General features: G+C 49.8%; 9 protein-coding genes across 9 annotated transcripts; 3 read left to right on the top strand and 6 right to left on the bottom strand.

Annotated features, from left to right (window-relative positions):
- Positions 1-537: 537 nt before the first annotated feature.
- Positions 538-1,069, top strand: M436DRAFT_42446 (uncharacterized protein; the record flags this gene model as incomplete). Its single annotated transcript, XM_013573506.1, has 2 exons — positions 538-719; positions 814-1,069. 2 exons carry the CDS (start codon positions 538-540, stop codon positions 1,067-1,069), a joined length of 438 nt encoding a protein of 145 aa, XP_013428960.1.
- Positions 1,070-1,359: 290 nt separating this feature from the next.
- On the bottom strand, positions 1,360-2,279 carry M436DRAFT_62242 (NADH-ubiquinone oxidoreductase; the record flags this gene model as incomplete). The annotated part of the gene is made up of 3 exons (XM_013573694.1): positions 1,360-1,491; positions 1,581-1,748; positions 1,944-2,279. 3 exons carry the CDS (start codon positions 2,277-2,279, stop codon positions 1,360-1,362), a joined length of 636 nt encoding a protein of 211 aa, XP_013429148.1.
- Positions 2,280-3,045: 766 nt separating this feature from the next.
- Positions 3,046-3,955, bottom strand: M436DRAFT_23581 (uncharacterized protein; the record flags this gene model as incomplete). The annotated part of the gene is made up of 2 exons (XM_013573403.1): positions 3,046-3,696; positions 3,845-3,955. Coding segments are annotated over 2 exons (762 nt in total), but the record flags the coding sequence as incomplete, so codon positions are not given.
- Positions 3,956-6,287: 2,332 nt separating this feature from the next.
- M436DRAFT_42072 (uncharacterized protein) lies at positions 6,288-9,125 on the bottom strand (the record flags this gene model as incomplete). Its single annotated transcript, XM_013573420.1, has 3 exons — positions 6,288-7,001; positions 7,101-8,537; positions 8,643-9,125. 3 exons carry the CDS (start codon positions 9,123-9,125, stop codon positions 6,288-6,290), a joined length of 2,634 nt encoding a protein of 877 aa, XP_013428874.1.
- A 702-nt stretch (positions 9,126-9,827) lies between these two features.
- Positions 9,828-12,584, top strand: M436DRAFT_62245 (DNA mismatch repair protein; the record flags this gene model as incomplete). The annotated part of the gene is made up of 1 exon (XM_013573695.1): positions 9,828-12,584. One exon carries the CDS (start codon positions 9,828-9,830, stop codon positions 12,582-12,584), a length of 2,757 nt encoding a protein of 918 aa, XP_013429149.1.
- A 453-nt stretch (positions 12,585-13,037) lies between these two features.
- M436DRAFT_42654 (GABA permease) lies at positions 13,038-14,798 on the bottom strand (the record flags this gene model as incomplete). Its single annotated transcript, XM_013573549.1, has 4 exons — positions 13,038-13,420; positions 13,476-13,659; positions 13,711-14,663; positions 14,717-14,798. The coding sequence occupies 4 exons, from the start codon at positions 14,796-14,798 to the stop codon at positions 13,038-13,040; spliced, it is 1,602 nt and encodes a 533-aa protein (XP_013429003.1).
- Positions 14,799-15,461: 663 nt separating this feature from the next.
- On the bottom strand, positions 15,462-17,330 carry M436DRAFT_42658 (serine/threonine kinase 16; the record flags this gene model as incomplete). Its single annotated transcript, XM_013573550.1, has 2 exons — positions 15,462-16,919; positions 17,190-17,330. 2 exons carry the CDS (start codon positions 17,328-17,330, stop codon positions 15,462-15,464), a joined length of 1,599 nt encoding a protein of 532 aa, XP_013429004.1.
- A 929-nt stretch (positions 17,331-18,259) lies between these two features.
- Positions 18,260-18,968, top strand: M436DRAFT_71311 (uncharacterized protein; the record flags this gene model as incomplete). The annotated part of the gene is made up of 3 exons (XM_013573772.1): positions 18,260-18,332; positions 18,387-18,574; positions 18,624-18,968. The coding sequence occupies 3 exons, from the start codon at positions 18,260-18,262 to the stop codon at positions 18,966-18,968; spliced, it is 606 nt and encodes a 201-aa protein (XP_013429226.1).
- Positions 18,969-19,355: 387 nt separating this feature from the next.
- On the bottom strand, positions 19,356-21,484 carry M436DRAFT_62249 (uncharacterized protein; the record flags this gene model as incomplete). Its single annotated transcript, XM_013573696.1, has 3 exons — positions 19,356-20,394; positions 20,444-20,652; positions 20,711-21,484. 3 exons carry the CDS (start codon positions 21,482-21,484, stop codon positions 19,356-19,358), a joined length of 2,022 nt encoding a protein of 673 aa, XP_013429150.1.
- Positions 21,485-21,660: the final 176 nt, after the last annotated feature.

The following is a 21,660-nucleotide window of genomic DNA, read 5'->3' on the forward strand; positions in this document are numbered from 1 at the left end:
TTATTTTCTGCTTTTTGCTTTGCTTTACTGCCTTTTTCTCTTTTGCTTATACACACAGCGGGCATCGCTATTCTTTTTTTCCTCTTATGTAACAACACAGCCGGCGCATTATTGCTGCCTTTGCTATCACAGAAATTCAATCTGAGAAATGTCTTTTGACTTGTTCTGAATGCAGTGATAATGGATGTTCTTGACAAGTGAAGAAACCGACAAGAGGAGGAGTCGACAGTCAGCAGCCCTCGAGCTCTCTGCGGGACCGAACCCCCAAAAAATATGACGTCGTGCTGACCCTCCAAAACTTTCCCTCTCATCATCGTTCACCATCAAATGCCAAACACCACCAACACCACCACACACACGACAAACCCATACCACCTACCCCTTCTCCTCACCCTCTTCATCCTCTGCCTCTTTCCCTCAATCATCGGTCCGATCCTGTGGTCACCACTAACCCTCCTCTCCTTCTCTGCCTCTCTACTACCTTGGTCTACCCCCACCGCTTCCACTGCAACACACACCTCCAAGCCAACAGCCACAATGTCCTGGACGCAAAAGCAATTCACACTGCCCGCAAAGTCACGAGGCAGCTACCTCATCACCGACACCGTGTACGAAAAAGTGCCAGAGATCAAAGAGTACAAAGTCGGTATATTGCAATTGTTCGTGCAGCACACCAGTTGCGCGTTGAGTTTGAACGAGAATTACGACGAGGATGTCCGGTGAGTGTTTTGCCTTTCTTTCTACCCCCTCTCCCTTGACCGACTCTTTACCCTCTCTCTCTCTCCCCTTTTCCCATTCTGACCTCGATACTAGCGCCGACATGTCCGACGCCCTCGATCGCATCGCCCCGGAAGACCGCAAAGGGAACTTGTACCGCCATGCCGACGAAGGACTGGATGATATGCCCGCACACATCAAATCAGCCCTCATTGGAGCCAGTGTGAGCGTACCCATCACAAACGGAAAACTGAACACGGGGACTTGGCAAGGCGTGTGGTTTTTGGAGTTTAGGGCTAGCAAGCACCAGAGGAAGATTGTTGCTACCATTCAGGGCGAGAAGATGAAGTAGAGAGAAGGGAGACGGAAAGACACCAGTGGATAAATGGAAGATGTAAATGTTACTTCATTGCATGATCAGAAAAGCCGGCTCTCTTGATCTGCTAATTCCGTTTGCACGCTACGTTCTCGTTCACAACATAATCTTCATCCGCTGCTGTACACGTATATGACGTTTGAACAGTTCGTGATGTTGAATGTTTTTTAATATACACTTGCAATGGAACAGCAAGAGGTGCAAAGGCTAAAAGAGAACAGAGGTTATATAATAGTAAACCAAAAGGCCAATGGGAAATCAACAATCTATCGCTGTTCCAAAGGCTTGCCAGTGTTGCTCTGGTAACCAAAGGGAACCTCTGCCTCATCCCCAGTGGGCTTGAGAGGGTAAGGTGTCGAGGGCAGGGACTCGAGGTACTTGCGGTTGGACTCCTTTGCCTGTTTTTTGGCAACAAAGTCAGAAAAACACACACGGGGCTCGAAGAGAGAGAGATGGGGAAGGAAGAGGTAGGAGTATGGAAACTCACGTAGGGAAGACCACAGTAGGTGCAACCGCATATTTGGGGCTTGTCGACGTTGATGAAGATGCGAGGGTGGCCGAGGGGACCGCCGCCGCCGTCGCACTTGACGGACTTCTCCTTGACCCAGCGGACGGGCTGTTTGTGGATGAGCTCGATGGCCGCCAACGGGCGAGGCTATATTCGAAAATCTTCCGTATCAGCAAATCGTTGCTCTCACTTCTTTCTGCAGTCCTCTCTCCAAATTCTTCCTTTTTGCTTGCTTTGGCTCTTCTGCATCTGTTGCCAACTTCCTTTTCTCTTGAAACTCCTACTCTTTCCATTTTTCCAAATCGTATCTTCTGGGAAAAATGAAAAAGGGCATCTTCTTACCTGATCATACATGATCATCTGCTCGAATCTAGGTCCCACCATGGCCTTTTCTCTGGCTTGCTGGCTACGGCTCCACACTCCCTCCCTGTTGGGCGCCTGCATGGTCCTGCGCTCTTCACCCTCGGCCACAGATTCCTGCAGAGGCTTGTCCATGTTGCCTTCGCTGCTCGTGGGCATGGCATTGGTGCTGCTGACCGGCGAGGGTGTCGAGCGGTCTTTGGTGTCGTTGGCCGGGATGGGGTTGTCGGCGCGGAGGGAGACGCGGGCGGTGGAGAAGGCGCGGGTGCTGCTGCTGCTGCTGCGGAGGCAGCGGCTGGTTAGGCGTGCTGGCAGCATTGTGTGTGTGTGGTTGTGTGTGTGCTTTGGATTGGCTGGCAAGTCGATTGCGCGGTGATGGACTGTTGGAGGTGCTGTTGGAGTGCCAAGAGTGTGTGTGGTCTGTGCGTCAAGTGGTTTCCGCGCGCTCGCGCTGTCCGCTGTCTTTGAAGCTTTTGGTCAGCAATACTCGCTGCCTTTTCCGACGACAACACTTTTGAGAAATGTCATGATTATATTCAAAGGTTGCTTGCACATTCGAAGCTTCTAATCTGACAAGGAATCATCATAACTTCAAGAGGCTAGAGGTCAACCAGGCAATTCTATGTGAAGCAATCTATGAAGAGCATCAAGTCGTTATGCTCACACGAACATCCCTCGTCTTGAAAATCTTCGACTTGCTCTGTCGATGTTGACTGACCGACCTATCTCGTCGCTCACTAGGCGTATGCGATGCCCTAACCAACGACCTCCTATCATTCCCGTCATCTTCTGGAAAATCTTCTTCCGTTGGCACTCCCAGCCCGCTGAGATCTTGCAACTCGGTCATCGTTTCTGCTTCGTCCCCGGCTTGGACAGTCGCCGTTGACACACCATACTCTTCGTCATTAAATTGTCGGAAGCCTTTGTTGGCTTCGGCTCGCTCGACAAAGCCAAAGGCATTGGCTCGTCCCCTGGCATGGCCGATTGTTACGGGCTTGTCGGTGGAGCGAGCGCTGCTAGACGACACTCCACTGTCTTTGCCTGCTGACCACTTGAACATGAATGTCTTTCTGATAAAAGAACCTGTAGTCGTGTCCTCGAAGAACTTTCTCCAGAGCGGTCTGCATGCCGCTAGTGATGTGGCTACAATCGCAAGACCAGGCTCAATGACACTCCAGAGCCCAGTCTGCACCGCTTGCTTGAAGAACTCGATGTCAGAATTCAGATTCGACAGAGTTGCCACACGGATCAGTGCGCAGATAGAGCTGACGGACCCGATGCAGAGTAGAAAGCCGGCTGTAAATTTCATTCCCAGCGGCATGTTGGAGTTCCAAAGGACGTAGATGGGTAAGAAGGCGTAGATGAAGTCCGTCAATGTGTCCACGGATCCAAATACATATGTCATGACCAACAGTGTGTGATCCGGTATGCACTTTCCCTCTGCTCGTGAGATCAGTTGGTCGTTGACATTCAAGCCGCAACGGAACAGATAGATGAAAGCGTATGCGAGTCCGTAAAGAGTGAACACCGTAACAGTCATGAAGATGACCCATCTTTGCCATCGTTGAATGACGATCCGGAGGTAGAAGAAAGCGAGCGAAATTTTGAGAAAGACCAGGGAGAAGCAATAGAACATGGTAAACATCACGGAGCTCTGCAGCATCTTAGCAAGTTGTTCAACATTCCAGACGGCACACAGACTCACGGTGTATATCTTTTCAATCACTACCATCGCCTCTTTAATACCGCCAGAGATAGCTTTGATCGTTGCCGGATCATGTTCGAGATTGATCAACTTGATGGCAAATCCACAAAACACTATGTACCAAATCTATGATAACACGTCAGAACAGCTTCAAGAGTATTACAATACTGGGACTCACCTGTGCAATGATCAAGCAAACATCATCAAGTCCGAACCCTTTGACAATAGAAATTCTCACGTATAATCGTAACGATAGCGCGACTGATGTGATGGGGATGAAGGCATAGGCCGCCTGATTCAGGACCAGAGAGGCCTTTCCAATCGCTGCTATGGCTCCGGGATCCATGAACATCAAAAGTGACATCCAAACTTCAGGTCCTCCAATGCCTGGAGGGGAGGCTTTATGTTTGAAATGGTTTCAGAGCGGGATCGCTTCCCTTCGATGTGGCTTACGGCGGTAGGCGGCATTCGGGTGAGGGCTTGTCAATAATCTACGCCCATAGTATATCGGGTAGTGCGTTGATTCGAGGCGAAGTGAAAACACGGCTGGTAGGGTAGCAATGTACACATCGGTTCGAGCAGCGGATAGCGAAGTAGTGACCTCTCATCTCTCGAGAAAGCAACATACCCGCTCTCAACCGAGTTTCGAGAGTGCCGTCAGAGGCGACGAGGCAATCCATATGGCAAAAAGTCAAATCCAACGAATCTTCGTATAAGCGCGAGTACCGGCCATCGAAAGCGTGCTTATTTTCATCTCAATTGACCAATGGGTGCAGCGTGCGCAATTTAGTAGAGACCGTTTTCGATGCCAAAGGCATGGTCAGGACCACTCCAAGGCTTTGCTCAGCTGGTCCTGCATACAGCATGCAAGTTACTGCTGTGTCGACGATAAGGCGTCATGACTAGAGTTGTGGGGACAAAGGGGGACCGAGAAGGCAAGAACAGGGTATGGCCATGTGAGGTACGACAGAAATGGATATGAGGTGCAGCGATATGAAGAGACCCAGATCCTTTGTCAATCAATCGATCCTTGTCGTAGATTGGAATCTCGTGGTTTGATATGAATTTGCGATGCTACTCGGAAGCCGTTAGTGTTTCGGGTCAGACGTGCATGTCAGATGGGTCCTTGCTCGCAGCCAGTGGCATGACGCTTGGCTCTATTGCGATTGACATTGCGCAACAGTGGAGAAGTGTCCGGTCCGTTCCACGATCGTGGACTTTGACAGCTGTGTGGCTTCGACGTTAGCCAAACATAGCTGCATGAAGCTGTGTTGGTGGCGGGTCTTGTCAGTCCTGAGGAAACTGCACACGAAGTTCGTGGTTGGCCTGAGCACATATCATCGCTAAATCCTACTCTGGGGCACTTCGTAGATGGAGGTGGCATGAATCCATCAGTATAAGTGCCTCGTAGCGTTCTCACTGTATCAATGGAACTCTTTGCTCTCTTTACTATTGCCAACTTGAGCCGGAAGCGCGGTGCCCGATGAAGGATCTTTCTCGGAATCAACTTTTGCCGATGTCGACTTGGAAAGCGTCCCACGGCAGTTCGAAGGTCCAGCCACAAGTAAACGTGGAAACATGGTTGTGTGACTCTGTGGCTGGTCGCAGGATTGGAGATCCAGCGCCTGGGGTGGCAAGGTCGAGTCGGTGAATTCGTGATCAGCTCTTTCCATCGGGTCCTAGGTCCCCGGCGGCCACTTTTCTCAATTTCTAATGACGATCACTTGATTGTCGAACTTTGCCTGGGTCAATGATATATCGAGCAAGGATGAAGCTGTTCGCTCTGGCCATTGAGATCCTAACGCGAAGAGGAGGCTTGAAGCCACCAGATATCACATCGCGACAGCCTCGCTCGATTCGCAAATTCCGGGTCTCAAGCAGCCAGTCGGAAATACGACACTGGCGAGTGGGTTCAGGATCGTGGCAAATCGTGTTTAATGCAAGATGCACATAAGGGAAGCGTTTAATATGTGCGAAGTGTTTCGAGGGTCCACGACCGCAACTTCCCCGACACCGCCGGCACCGCGGGAGTGGGTCTTGGGTCCGCGTCCAGCAAGCCGTGCAGTAGCGCGATAGGGAAGAACAAATTCGCTTTGATCTTGACAAAGACAACTTGTAATTCAGGCCTACCAAATGAATCGTGGAAAGTCTATCAGAGTATCTGCGGCAGAGCGGGTGTTTGCTAAGCGAATGTTGGACATCGCTCATCTCAAGGCCAGGGTGTGCCTGGTGACTTCAATTTCGGAGCAAGTATCTTGCTCAACGATAAGCTCTTGACCGTTTTGTTGTACGGTTCGGTTGAGAGTATATTCTTTTACTTGTGTCGCCGTGTTGTAGCTGAGAAGATATTTCTTGGCACAGGATCGAATGTGTGTGGGAAGATTCTGTTTTCGGGGTACGACTCCGGACATACATTTCAAGTGCATACTGACAATTTATTGAAGCTGATCTTTTTGAGGGGCATGACACACAGCCTAAGCGAGATCGCAGAGATAGGATGTACAACCAAAAGGATGTTTAGCATTGTCACATCGACCCATCATTGTCAGAGATTCGCTTCTATTATATAGCACTATGTATGGCAGAGCATTGCGAGCGGTGGTACACTATTCAGCCTATCTTCAGCGGTATGTCATCACGATATTCGGCGTCACACCTCTGCGATTCCAATGTTCGTCTCCTGCAATAAAACCAGACCGAACAATCTTGGCTCGGTCGATGGTCTTGCCATCTTTCTGTCTGCGAAGGTAAACTCCTTCTACGACACCTTCGTAATAGATTGACTGGCGTCCACGCACAATGTCAAGCAGTGATTGCTCGTCTGGCTTTTCTACCTCGATATCCTTGACTTGATGTAGCTTCGTACCTTTGAGTCTCTCACTCAATGCTTCTCTGCTTAGAAAACTGCTTGTCTTGGTATCCAAGAGGTCAAATGCGAGGAACAAATCTGGGAGATTGCTGTAATGAATGGAGTGCTTCGCGAACAACCATTCGCCATAGAGTATCCATCTGCCAGGTTGACTGCTTTTCACATCTAGTACAGTGCTCAAGTCTTCATAGTGATCTTCCAACCACTTATCCAGCTTTTTGAACTGTGCATGTGATTTGCTGTTGACGTAGTGCGACCTGTTTTGCACTTTGAAGGCGCCACAGGAGTCAAGACTGATGCCCAGATTCGCGCCGTCTACCTTCTCCTCGACAACAACTGTTGTAGAGGGGTCGATGGATTGGAGGAATGCTTTAGCGTCAGAAGAGGAGAGGATCAGGTCATCTCGCGACGCAGAGCCGATATTGAAGAGGTGCCGTGTCCGAGGAAATTTGTGGACGAACGGTCTCTCTGGTATGTCCGATGTCGTGGTGAGGTAAGACTTGTCGTCCGCTTCGTTGTCTGACTTAACAATAGCATCTGCTTGAACCATGATCTTCACAGAAACCCCGAGTCTCGATAGGAGGTCAGATGCGGCAACATTGGATGAGACTCTAGCGATACAAGCGAACTTTTCTTTGCTGGTCGGTGGAACAAATGTCTTGACGAATGAGTGAACGATTCTTTTTGCTCTTCCTGCTGGGATAGTCGGGTGGTTTGTCCGAGCGTCTGCTCTTCTGGTACAGATCTCTGGGTTGATGTCAAACCAGACACATAGAGCATTGTTTGGATGGAATGCATGTGCCAGCCATTGTTCTCTGTCTTCAATGTAGGGATTGCATCTGTCCATAATCACTTTTCCCCCACTCTCGAGCTTGTTGGATAGAGCATTGAGACAGGCAGTCTTGCTACCCAATTCGTCCTGAGATATGATGGTATAACCCAGAGTTGCAAGCTGTGATGCAAAAGTGCTCTTGCCCGAACCAGGTACACCGCAGCATATAATCAAGGAAGGAGATTTAGGCAGATTTCCGTCGAGTTCAAGTGGACTCTCTGGCTCGAGTGGTAAAGCTTCTGCAGGAGTGACTCCTTTCTGACCGCTTATGAGGTACTGAGCATAGTCTCTGACAAATGTCTCCTGTTTGGTTGTCTCAATACTGCCAGGTCGCAGGTGGCGTAAGAGCTTCATAGCGTCTCCGGGGTACATACGGAGACGTTCTTCGCCGTTGTATCTTTCGGGAGGGGTGTCATCATATCCTCTAGCCATGAGGTAGCATGCAGCGAAAGTGCCAGCACGGCCTTTCCCACCTCCGCAATGAACCAGAGCGGCTTCTTCAGTCGATAGGTCATCCATGCACTGGATGAATGTGTCGACTTGCTTGTTCGTAGGGGCTTGGTAGTTGCGTACTGGTAAGAACAAGTTTCGGCAAGGTGTATCTATGAACCATTCCGCGGGGAGTGGTTCTTCTTCTGTCAGTGTGACGACTAGTGTGATGCCCAGAGCTATCAGTGTTTGGATATCTTCACCAGAGCGCGGTGTACTCATGACAGCGAGTCGGAAGGGTGCCAACCAACGAAAGAACCTCGGCAGCCTGTAAAGCTCTCCCCTCATCGGCGTAAACACGTCTTGATTGGAAGCCACAGAGGGCAGGACCAGGGCCGAGTCAGTATCAGCCATGCTACTACTGACGTTTCCCTTGACAAGACATCGTACTTGAGGGTCCTGGAACGCGTCCCCATACGTAGAGTAGAGAATTCGGTTGTTCTTCCAATCTTCAACTTCGTGGTCGAGGAAGAAAGGACCAAATTCAGTGTACCTCGAACATCCGACTAAGGCCTCGATGCAGCGTGTCTTGATGGCGGATTCACCATTTGGCAACAGATGCACTGCATGAGCAAACATGAACATAGCTTGTTTTGCTTGCTGCGGCATTTCATAACCGTGAGCCACGCGCAGGATAGCGGCGATACTGTTGGGATATGACTCGAGATATTCAATGGCGAACTCAGAGCTCTCTGCCTTGTACGAAAGTTTGAACAATATTCGCCATGCCTTATCGAATGAGAATTGTGACAGATACGAAACGTGAGATTTGGCGATGAACCGAACAACTTCCAGTGCATGTTTTCGAGTGTCGGAAGGACCTGTTGCTAGTGTAAAGCAATTTGAGATGATCTGGTCAAGCTGCTCTACAGTCAGAGCCTTACAACGAGATATAGCGGTGACGCCTTTGTCGATGTCGTGGTTGTCTGTTGGTGACAGGGTGACGTGGAAGTCCTTTCGAGGTAGTCCGAATAGAGCTCTGATTTTGTCTCCATGTGGCCAGAATAGCACATTGAATGCGACGGAACCTTGTGTCCCAACTCCTAGATCGACTGGTGGTGTCAGACTCGGAGACTCATTGAGAAATTGCTCGACTTCAGTCTTTCGTTCATCGTCGAAATGCTGGATTTCGGCTTTTGTGATCACCGTGACATGGTATGGAAGTTTTGGCTTTTGTGGAGAAGACGAAGGTGAACTTTTGGCAATTTCGTGGATGCAATTGCCTCTGAGTACAATACATCCGAGGGATTTGACGATTTCCAGATCCATAGCGGATAGTCGAAAAGTAAGTGAATGCTTGCCGTCAGTACGCTATTTCAATGTGCTTAGGAGTGGGTGCTCATATATAAAACCGAAGAAGTCAAGGAGGGAAGGCGGTGTCTCGGTTAAATTTGCCATGAGTCAGCTTCAATCAACACCGCTGTCCAGATCCAGCAATCAGTAAGAGGCATCTCTTGACCACCGTACAGTGAGGCAGTCAAGCGGCGCAGACTCGTACACAGTGTCAGATATGAAACGAGATTGATCCATAATCTGCAATGCGAGCACTTACGACCATAGCAGCATCGTTGGTCTTTGCATGGCACGTGGCAGACACTGGTTCAGGTTGAATGTGGCCGATTTCTGATATGGATACGAAGAGAAACGACATCAGAGGGCATGTCACAAATGTTCCCTTGAGCAGTGTACAGACAGTTTCTTGTCCAAGGTATTCTTGTGTGTTGTCAAGAAAGCAAATGGCGAAGGACGAAGTTCTTGCTTGGAGGAACTGCAGAAAGTATAGCCGAAGGTGGCCTGTGCGGAAGTGATTCGCGTCCAGTCGCGTGCTTTGCAAGCACGCGCTCGCTGTCGCTCATCAACCCATCGAGACATTGTCTTTGGTGCATATACTTGTCTTCTCCATCCGGTCATCACACAAGGTTGAGCGTCAGGGATTTAACATTGCAAATACATTACAACAACCACCCAATTATGGCATCAAGACCGGAGCTCAAAGTGGACGACGAGTACGCCTTCATCAAATTCTTCAAAGGCCTGCCAGGCAAAGACGACGATACGATACGACTCTTTGACAGAAATGACTATTACACAGCACATGGTGATGACGCCAACTTCATCGCTCAAAACCAATACAAGACCACCTCGGTAATCAAGCAGCTCGGCCGCGATCCTGGACTTCCATCTGTCACTCTTTCACAAACCGTTTTCCGTAACTTCTTACGCGAGGCTCTATTCCGTCTCGGCAAACGTATTGAGATCTACGAGTCTGTTGGCAAGAACAAATTCAACCTCACCAAAACCGCCTCGCCAGGAAACCTTCAGGATGTTGAAGACGAGCTCGGCAGCAGTATGGAAGCCGCTCCCATCATTCTCGCCGTCAAAGTCTCAGCCAAAGCTTCGGAGGCTCGTAATGTTGGTGTTTGCTTCGCAGATGCCAGTGTTCGTGAGCTTGGTGTGAGTGAGTTCGTGGACAATGACATTTACTCCAACTTCGAGAGCTTGATTATCCAACTGGGTGTTCGAGAAGTTCTTGTGCAGTACGATGGACAGAAGAAAGACGGAGAGTTGACCAAATTACGAGCTATCGCAGACAATTGCCAGTGCGCTGTATCTGAACGCCCATCAGCCGATTTCAACAGCAAAGATATCGAGCAGGACTTGAACAGGCTATTGCGTGAAGAACGTACCTCGACTCTGCCGCAGACGGAATTGAGATTGGCCATGGGAGCTTCAGCTGCTCTTGTCAAGTACCTCGGCGCTATGTCTGATCCCTCAAACTTCGGCCAATATCAACTCTACCAACATGACCTCTCACAATATATGAAGCTCGACGCATCTGCGTTAAAGGCCCTCAATCTTATGCCCGGCCCCAAGGACGGATCCAAGACGATGAATCTGTATGGGTTACTCAATCACTGCAAGACCCCCATCGGTAGTCGACTACTCGCTCAGTGGCTCAAGCAGCCTTTAATGAACCTGGAAGAAATTGAGCGCAGACTACAACTCGTAGAAGCGTTCGTCAATGACACTCAGCTTGCCGAATCAATGTCTTCAGATCATCTCAGATCCATCCCGGACCTTTATCGGCTGGCCAAGAAATTCCAACGCAAGAACGCTACTTTGGAAGACGTCATTCGCGTATACCAGGTCGCTATCCGTATACCAGGTTTCATCGGCACTCTTGAGGCAGTCATGGATGAAGAATACAAAGATCCTCTAGACAGAGAATACACCAACAAGCTGCGCGAGTGTGCTGATGCTCTGGGTAAGCTGCAAGAGATGGTTGAAACTACGGTAGATCTTGATGCTCTCGAGAACCACGAGTTCATAATCAAGTCCGACTTTGACGAAAGCTTGAAGATCATCCGAACAAAACTCGACAAGCTCCGTTACAGCATGGACAAGGAACATGGCAGAGTCGGAGATGATCTTGGTCTCGATACAGAAAAGAAGCTCTTCCTCGAAAATCACAAAGTTCATGGATGGTGCTTCCGCGTCACCAGAGCAGAAGCTGGCACCATCCGCAACAAGAAGCAGTACCAGGAATGCTCGACGCAGAAGAATGGTATCTACTTCACAACCTCCACTCTGCAGGCGGCGCGCAGAGAGCATGATCAGCTGTCTGAGAACTACAACCGCACTCAGAGTGGTCTAGTGCAGGAAGTTGTGGGAGTCGCAGCTTCGTACTGCCCTGTCGTCGAGAAGCTTGCCGGCATCCTAGCACATATGGACGTGATCGTCTCATTTGCTCATGTCGCTCTCCATGCACCCACGCCCTACTGCCGGCCAAGGATGCACCCTCGTGGTACCGGTGACACTGTCCTCGTCGAAGCTCGTCATCCTTGCATGGAAGCACAGGACGAAATTACCTTCATGCCCAATGACGTTACCCTCAAACGGAAAGACTCGGAGTTCCTGGTCATCACAGGACCCAACATGGGCGGTAAGAGCACGTATATTCGCCAGATTGGTGTCATCGCCTTAATGGCCCAGATGGGCTGCTTTGTACCCTGCACATCTGCTGAGCTCACCTTATTCGACTGTATTCTTGCCCGTGTCGGTGCCAGTGATAGTCAACTCAAGGGTGTTTCTACGTTCATGGCTGAAATGCTCGAGACAGCCAACATCCTCAAGTCAGCGACAAAAGAGAGTTTGATCATCATCGATGAATTGGGTAGAGGCACAAGCACCTACGACGGTTTCGGCCTGGCCTGGGCCATCAGTGAGCACATTATCAAGGAAATCGGCGCCTTTACTCTGTTCGCAACACATTTCCACGAGTTGACTGCACTGGTCGACACGTACTCACAAGTCCAGAATCTGCATGTCGTTGCGGACGTCAGTGATGGATCAACAGCAGACTCTGCACCTCAAGTCTTGCTCATGTACAAAGTCGAGCCCGGCATCAGCGATCAGAGTTTTGGTATCCACGTTGCAGAACTCGTCCGTTTCCCACAAAAGGTCATCTCAATGGCCAAACGCAAGGCAGACGAGCTGGAAGACTTTGCGGGAAAGAACGAAGAGGCAAAGTCGGAGCTCAAGAATGCAAGCAAAGAAGATGTCGCAGAGGGCAACAGACTACTGAAAGAGTTGCTGCTGAAGTGGAAGGAGGAGACGCAAGGTCAAGGGATGGATGGCAAGGAACAGGTCAAGAGACTCAAGACCTTGGTTGCTGAGAATGAGCAGTTGAGAGCCAACAAGTTCTTCATTGGTATGAAGGGACTGTAATGTACTAGTCTTGATCGACTGCCTTCGAGGTCCTAAACGCTGTGCTTGCTTGAGTATGATACGGTGTCTGTAGCTACAAGCGTATCGAGTTGACGACTTCCTAAACATCAACGAGTTTTCTGCTTTCGAATGTCTTTCTTCTTTGCCTCGGTCTACCCGTTCCGCTCTTTCAGAGACGGCTTAATGTCAGATCCAGCCTCGCTATTAGCTTCTGGAGCAAGTATGTTCGTTGGGCAACAGCGCTTGAGCGTACGGCACTTCGTTACTTCCATCGCAAAGTTACGGTTGCCGTGATAACGAGACAAATGACCACTTGGCCAGAGTAATTCACCGAGCTGTATCGCTAAGAGGCATATTGACGTGAATGACGTGTCGACAAAGGAACTCGAGTGATGAAGTAGAATTGAAGTTGCGTTTTCTCATTAGATCTTGCAGAACACCTCACAAACGACATCAACACGCATGTTTCTGGACCTTTTCATCTCTCACAACCTGAGCGTCCTGCTCTGTCTCCGTGTGTGGCGCACTGTGTATAACCACATCCTCACCCGCACCGGGCGTTCTAAAGTTTCCTTTCGCCGTCGTAAACCAAGTGATCGCCGCAACCAACATAACCACCCCTACAGCCGCAGAAGTATAGTTCATATTTTCCGGATCCACTGGTTTGAGTGTGGGAAAGTTGAAGGTGATGGATGTGAAGAGCAAGTACACTAATGCCATGATGTTGATTGGTAGACTCCAGCGTCCGAGGTTCCAGGGGCCTTCGAAGCGAGGGGGAGTTGTTGAGGTGAGGGGAGCGATGACGCGGAGGAGGATAGGGATGGCGTAGGAGACATCTGGGGGATTATTCTTAGCATATGAGATGGTGGGGGAAGGTGTGTTCGGTCTTACAAAAGCCTTCGGTGGCGATTGAAACGACGGTATTGAAGCCTGTCACTGTGCCGAAATAGATCGAGTTCAAAACTATTTGGACGACGAAGGTCAAGAGGATGCCGTAGATGGGCACCTGTTTGGTCGAATGAACCTCGCTGAGTACGTTGGAGAAGGGTAGACCACGGTCTCTAGCAAACGCATACTGAACTCGTCTGTCAGCGGACTTCAAGTAGAAAGAAAAGGACGAACTTACAACTGCACGACCACCTTCAGCAAGCAGCGATATAGCCGAGAAGAACTGTATCATAACCATAAGGAACGTCAGACACGAAGCACCAGCAACAGATTGCGTAGAGTCGTAGAAAATCTGAACAATCGGGCTGCCAGTAGCACTCTCAGCCACGCCATCAATCGACCCCATGCAGAAACATGCTGCAATCAAAAACGCAAATCCAGTGACCGCACCAAGACCTACGGAGAGCACAATTGCCTTGGGAGCGACTTTTCTGGCATCGTTGATCTCTTCTGTCATGTGTGCTGGGGCATCATAGCAGCACATGCCGAAAGCCGATTGCAACAGACCCAAGATGGCAGCATATGGCTTGTTGAAACCAGTGAAGTTTTGGAATTCTGAAAAAACAAAGCTGGGAGTTTGCTTGTGATCGTTTGTGGCGAGAATGGTGATGATGATGATGAAGAAAGATCCCATGTTCCAGATGAGGAAGAAGTTGGTCATTTTATGTAGCATCTGTGGACAAAATATGTTCAACGAGAGAGCGGCGACGGCAATTGCGTATGCGACCAGAGTCGAATTCCAGCGCGTGATCTCGTACTCTGGATTGTTGAGCACAGCCATAGCGAGGATGAATCCTGAGGCGATAAAGTTGACTACAGCACCCATAGCAATGATGCCGATCAACATGAACCATCCACAGACATACGACAATCCTTTGGACCAGCTTCGCGGCGCCAGAATGGCAGTCCACGAGTATTGACCGCCTGCCAGTGGATACGCTGAGCACATCTCGGCCATCGATAGAGCAACAGCCATGGTGAACACACATACACCCACCCATGACCAGATCATGACTGGCGGTCCACCACTTTCGGCTCCAATGATGAGCACACCGGATAATGCTGTCCAGCTAGAGACGATCGAGAAGCAGAATCCGATCATGCTAATCAGGTTGAACGTTCGTTTGAGCTCTGTATTGAGGTCAGAATATGAGATGAAGCTGCAATATACCATTGACACAAACCTCGTTGATATCCAAGCTGCTCGAGAGCAACATCGTCTGCGACTGCTCCATCAAACACTTTCTGATCCATAATATCCGACATGACGATTGAAGTGAATGGAAAGTGATATTGCGTTTAGCGAAACCGATTCTTGCAAACAAAAAGGGTAGCGCTGCATATATACAACTTGGGCATAAATCTTTATAGACCAAAGACTATATCGATACTGTTGACAGGCGATCTTGAAAGAGAAACTCCTAGAGACGGCAGCCAAAGACAAAGATAAGGCAACGATAAGATGCACAAAGTGCTTGTTATTCACAGTAATGCATTTTTGGCCTTGTCAGCAAAGCAGGTCCAGATATCGAATGAGCCAACGATAGGTCAGATCCTTATCTTCGGAAGTACGCCCCGCATACTGAATGCGGGATGGGTCCGAGAAAAGTCGCGTGGTGGAGTTTTATCTTTCCGTCCTTCGTATGAAGTTTCTCTTTCGAGTGCTAAGAAAAAGAACATGGGAACAACATCTCAATACACATCCTCGCTCTGAGACGTTGTGATGGTGATGAATTTGGAAAGCTGAGGAGAAAGATAGCTGTCCCGATAATCTCCGGTCTCGCAGACGCGTCGCGGAACCCACCGCAAGAACTTCGATGAATTTTTGGCAATCACGTTTCGAACGCGAACCTGGATTCAAAGTCATCAATCTGCATGAGGTGAGGATAAAACAATGGCGAATGTTCATGTCATCGACGTCTGCAGCCCTCATCTCAACCCAAACATCTGCAACAAATCATGTCGATGGAAGAATTCGCGACTCATCTTGCCGAACACGTACATGGGCAAGCTCAATGCGCAAATGGCGACTTCGATACTGCCAAATACGATGAACAGCCTCTCAATGCCTCCTTCGAAGACCCAGGTATAAGCAAAGTACGCCAGAATGAACGAAAACATGTTTTTGAAAATGATCAAACATGTGAACGATTCGACTGCAATGTCTCTGTGTGCATCGAGTAAGTACTGCGCCGAGGCTGTGGCGCCCATGACCATACTAGCAACGATGAACGCGAGGAACACTTCCGGTACAATCCAGCCATAGCGTGCTACTTTGGCCGCTGTGATGCCGAAGCCATAGAGTCCGATGCCAGCGAATATGAGGGTAGGAATGACGAGCAGGATTCGATACTCAGGCTCGTATCTTCCATTGTTACGTCGGACCATGAAACGTGTAGTGAGCTCAGTGTAGACTCCTGCAATCAAGAGACCGAGTATACTTCCAATGAATGCTGCGGTGTACATCTTGCCAGCTTGTTCTTCGTCGAAAAACAATGGAGGTCCGAGGAAGATTAGTGACAGGATGACTCCTACCATCACAGTCCAGCCTATGATCACACCCTGGAGCAAGCAAGCCCAAATGACAGCTGGGTGCAAGAACAGTGGAAATGGTCGCAGGAACAGCTTCCAGAACGACTCGTCACTTTTGCGTCCGTTGAAGGGGGCAATACGCAGAGGTTTCCATGCATTGCCTCTGACTCTGGCAACAACTTGTTCGTTGGGTGATTTTTCGTCGTAGGAGGGGGCATTTCCATCCAGTGAATCCGAACTGCTGGTCGTCATATCTGTGTTCAGGCGATCGGGTCGACGGTACGCGACTTCCGGGCACAAGAACAGAAGCAGTAAGAAGCCACCACCCATGAAGATGGCAATAAAGTAGAACGACCACTGCCAACCAATGTCATGGGCAATCATACCAACAAACACTGGAGTCAGGAACGCTCCGCCAAAGAGCGAGACGTTCGCAAATGCCATGCGCAGACCACGCTCGTGGACGAAATAGAGGTCTCCCACGCATGCGTTGATGAGTGACTCAAACGGTGCCAAGGCGATTCCCTGAATCACTCGTGCCCACAACAAACTCGTGTAGTTGTGTCCCATGTGTGTGGATCCTCCCCAGGTGGAGCTCGCAATCATGAGCACTGCACCGATCAGGAACACATGCCTCTTTCCCCAAACTCTTGCAAGCGGAACGAATAGTAAGCTTCCCACACCAACACCAGCTAGGTGGTATGCTGTGAGAAGAGCTGCTTCCTCAAATGTGCACTGAAACTTGAGCGCGAGTTCGACCGAGTCGGCGGCTAGAAGGGGTGAGGCGGTAGTCGCGAGGACAGAGACGATACAGAGGATTACGAGGATGACATCGCGTTGCCAGAGTGGCCAGTTCTGTATGGATGTTAGTAGTGATCACACAGCGACTTGGACGTGGATGAGAAGAAGCACAACCGGACCATCAGCCGTCTTGTGTGGAATGGATGTCAGAATAGATGCCGCTTAGTTGAACAAAAGCGCTCTATACAATAGCTTCCGATGGCTGGTAGTGTCGACCACGAAAGATAGCCATAGTAACTGGCAGCTATTTCAGACAAGACATGACAAGACTCGGTCCAGCTGACTTCTGCGCTCCCACGACCAGATTGTATAGGATGGCGATACCAATGGATCATTCGGGTCATCTGTGGGCTGCGGCACAAGGATTGTTGTCCGCGATGAGGACGAATCGCTGTCGCTCCTACGGGTGACTTGAACAGTGCCTGGGACATGCTCCGTCCTGGGCTCCAGTATTCCGAGAGCCATTGTCGGGCTCGACGTAGCAAGCTGTTTTCGCCAGAAGCGAAGATGGATGCGCTTCAAGTTGTGGTCAGAGAAACAGATTGCCACCGTACAGAGAGGCAATAGTTGCCTTAGACAACAGAAACCAGACTTGTCCCATTCGGGAGTCACGTTTGCGAGGAGGAGCTGAGAGCTGAGTGGCAGCACACAAGTATACTTCACTAAGTTAATCTTACCAACTGGTCGTACTCCTCTTTCGGGCCAAGCCACAAAACATGGCTTCAGCTGAGCGTGAAACGCTGTTCAACTGTAATTCGTCTTTTTGCGGTGTGATTGCGGCTTGTGCATGCAGACGATTCTTTCTAGAGCGCCTCAATCTTGAGGTGTGTCCTCCCAGCTTGTTTTGCCTATTCTTTGCCCGGCCCAAGATGGGTTGGAGTTTGGAAGATGGAGACAAAGCCGCGAACGACAAGGGTCCAGAGTTTGGCCCCACGGATTTCCAAGCGCCCGTTAGACAGAGAGTTCAACCCCACGATCCGCGGTCAAACTGCTTGGCGCGTCGTCTCATTGTATACACCACTGACCATAAAGGAAAGATTCTTGAATCTATCGCTTCTGCGATCTGTCGGATACGGAGTGTCGATATAAGGATGTTCGATCTGAGCTTGTCGCTCAGGGCCGGCTCGCTGACTCCACGCAGTCTTGTTGGAACCCTGCTCCAGCACATTTCCACATCAACCAATCAAGACTCAATGCGGGCAGCAGCATTGGCGTCCTTCGCCAAAACTTGTCTAAACTAAGGTCCCGCATGTGGCTTGAAGATGCATCTACGGTATCACAAGAGTTTATATGAAGAACGTAAGCCCACCTTTTCTCCTGGGTGTTGACTTGTACAATTTCACTCTCGTTCAGTCTCTCTGTGTTTTTGCTCTCTTGAACAACTCGTCGTCAATATGCGCGCTACCACATTCACTCTCATCGCTGCTGCCACTCTGGCGGCTGCCCAGACCGGCGCTGTTCCCGACTGTATGTATCGACAATAACAGCCATACCAATGTGATTGCTAAAACTTGCAACCAGGTGCCAAGTCCTGCGTCCTCCAAGCTCTGCCCGCCAGCTGCAAGTTCAACCCCGAATGCATCTGTAGCGACACTGCTTTCATCAGCACCATCTCATGCTGTGTCCTGACCGCTTGCGACACTTCCGGCCAGCAAGCCGCTCTCGCCTACGCCAAGCAGGTCTGCGCTCCCGTTGGCGTGACCAACCTCGTGAGTTTTGTTTCTGTTCTCCCACGACCATATTCTGATTTCCCTCTAGCCTACAGCAGCCTCCTGCGCCGCTACTGCTGCGTCATCAGGCACCAGCGCCGCCTCCGCTGCAACCGCGACAGGAAGCTCTGCCTCCTCTGCCCTTTCGTCAGCAAGCCAAATTCTCTCTTCCCTCGCCTCGTCCGCCAGCCAGATTTCGTCCTCGCTATCTAGCAGTGCAAGCAGTGCTGCTTCGAGTGCAAGTAGCGCTGCCTCAAGCGCTAGCAGATCTGCCTCGAGTGCTGCTTCAAGCGCAAGCTCCGCCGCTTCAGCACAGTCGACCGGTGCTGCCCCTACCTTGAGCCCTATGGGTATCGCTGGTGTTGCCGCTCTTGGTGCTTTCGCCCTTCTGTGAGGGAGTTCGAGATTGTGTTTAACGATTTGCTCATTCTTCTCCGGTATCTGTATATATGTAATTGACACACTTTCACGATTCGAATTCGAGAACAGAGATTGAGTGCTTCCAAAAGTTGCGACATGATTACTAGCATGGGCAGATACACCGCCTTGGATTCTGCCAGATGACGTGGTGGTTTCTCCTCGTCAACACTCTTCTCAATGTTTCAAACATTCCAAGGCGCGCAGTACCCTCCGATTCCAGTCTACCTAGCCTCCACCGCTAGTCAGACTATAAGGCATTACTTTCGTTGAGCCAGAACATCTGCCGCCGATGACTGTCACGCAGCTAATAAGGCGACGTGCCAACACATGCATGGAAGAGATGGTATAGTAACTACAATACCTAAACACCTACAAACAAACTCGCTTGGTCGAAATCAGCGAGAAGGTCATCCCACCCTGGAGCATCTGTGTCCGGGACCATGTTGATAAAATCTTCCCACAAACTATCAAGCTCGGCATCTGGCACTACCGTGAAATCCTGTCCTGACACTCTCCCAGAAAAGTTTGCTGTGTTCTGAGCCAAGACGGTCATGTCTGGACCCGCAATGGGTGTAGATCCAGCTGGCGTGAGGTATTGGTTTTGCGGTCCAGAATCTTGCAACTGAATCTTGTACTTTTGCAGTAGTTCCATCAATGGCCTGAGGAATCGATCAGCCGCCGGCATCTCAGTCTTGGCTTCGTGAAGCATCAAACACGCTTCTTTAAGTTCTGCTCGCCGGCTCTGGTCCTCCGCTTCATTCGTCGACTTGTTGAAGCACAAATCAAGTGCCAGCGTAAGCGCACCCATAAAGATATGATAGACAACAAAGTTGAGTCTTGCAACCGGCAATACCGCACCACGCTTCTCTCGGTTCAACATACGGCGAATTTCCAGACTCTTCCGGACAGACTCCAGACAGGCATCCCTAGAGAATTGAAATCTCGCATCCAAAGAGCCGCGAATGAGGAACGGACGGTGGATTCTGCTTCTATGGCAGTGGAATCCCTGTTGCAAAAGATATCTCTGTGTTGCAAGCTGCGGGTACTTGTTGAGATATGGTTCCGTTCTTCTGCGGCTATCTTCGTCGAGTCGGAAGTAAAATGGCAATTCGACTGCCATCCCTGCGGTCTTTTGCTCAAGAGCAATGATCTCATTATAGTCGACGTTGTTCACTCCTGAAGCCATAGGGTGAACCATATCAGCAAGATTTCGACACATGTCTCCTGCATACGTTCTGATCAAAGAGTAAGACATCTCGGTGGGTTCTGACAGTGGCTTATCGACGATTCTGTTCGCAGCGAGGTCATCGTCGTCGATGTTCATAGGCTTGTTAATATGACAGTGTCGAGCATTGATGTTGTATGTTCCTTCTTGCGGACTAGGCATGCTACCCAGTAACCTTGCAATACGATCAGTACTTTGTTTTCTCTGGACCACAATGTGCATACCAGTCAGTGGTCGCGAGAAATGACCATATTCTCCTCTTGACTTCGTTCTCAATCACATCCTTGGGCTTTGGTCTCGCCGGATGGTCCAAGACGTGTAGAGATAGGTCTCTGGCAAGTGTGATTGAGGTAGTGTGTAGCACCCAGTACTTTTTCGAGAGTCCTTCCAGATTCAGTATGATGAAGGCTATGAAACGAAGCTCGATACATACCTTCAAGATTTTGCAGCATTAAAGCCACAATGATGGTAGCCTGCAGTTCCTCTATCACGGTCGGTGTTGTAGCACGTTGGATGAAATCCAAGATGTCAAGCGTGTTCTGCTTCCAGCACAAGGATATTTGATTGGCCGTTTGAGGATCACTGAAAACGCATTCTGGCCATGCTGCAGATGTTTGAAAGTATGCTCCACTTGCAAATATGCTGAGCAACAACGCAATGTGTGAGAGACTCGGAACCTGTCCACAAGCAATTTGGTAGTAAGTCTTGTCGAGGAGAGTTTCCACTGTCTGCCTGTGATAAATATGATACCATGATCCGAGGGACTTTGCGAAAGACTGAAACAAGATATGAGCTTCTTTCCGTTCGGGAAGACATATACGCCTGATTACTCTGCCGCCGTCCACAGAGATCTTGGTCAAAACTGGAGTCCTGAGATTGACATCGAACGCCAGCTCGGACACTTTGGCAGACACGAATGTAAAGCTTGCTTCCTCGTCTCTCGTGTCCGACCGCTTTGTTGCAGTGATTTCTGTCTCGCGAACTTCGTCTTCCTGTCGATCGATGTTTGCTTGTGGCGAAACATCAGACCGTCCAATAGAATGGAATATCTCGTTCTGGACGACATCCTCGTGCAAATTTGGGATGGACCTAGAGTCATCGTCACCAAAAGTTATGTTTCCAGTAACAGAATCAGATTTTGTCAGAACAATGTCCTCAAGTCGTTTTAATCGCTCCAAGACCTGTGCCAAGACTGGGTTGTCAGAAGTGACTGTGGCGACAGAGCTGCTCCTGTTCTCAATGAGCAAGACATTTGAACCATACATCCGGGCTCTCTTACCCCTCTCGAGCTGGAGACCATTGTATGGTATCTGGTGGCTGACACTCGACTCCCCGCGACACGCAGTTCGAACACGGAAACGTGCGCGAGCACCTGAGCTTCTTCTTGCGACACCCTTGACAGGACACAGGATCTTGGCGACGTCGCGCCGCTTGTCGTTTC

Source organism: Aureobasidium namibiae (assembly GCF_000721765.1).
Source record: "Aureobasidium namibiae CBS 147.97 unplaced genomic scaffold scaffold_5, whole genome shotgun sequence".
NCBI lineage: Eukaryota > Fungi > Ascomycota > Dothideomycetes > Dothideales > Saccotheciaceae > Aureobasidium > Aureobasidium namibiae.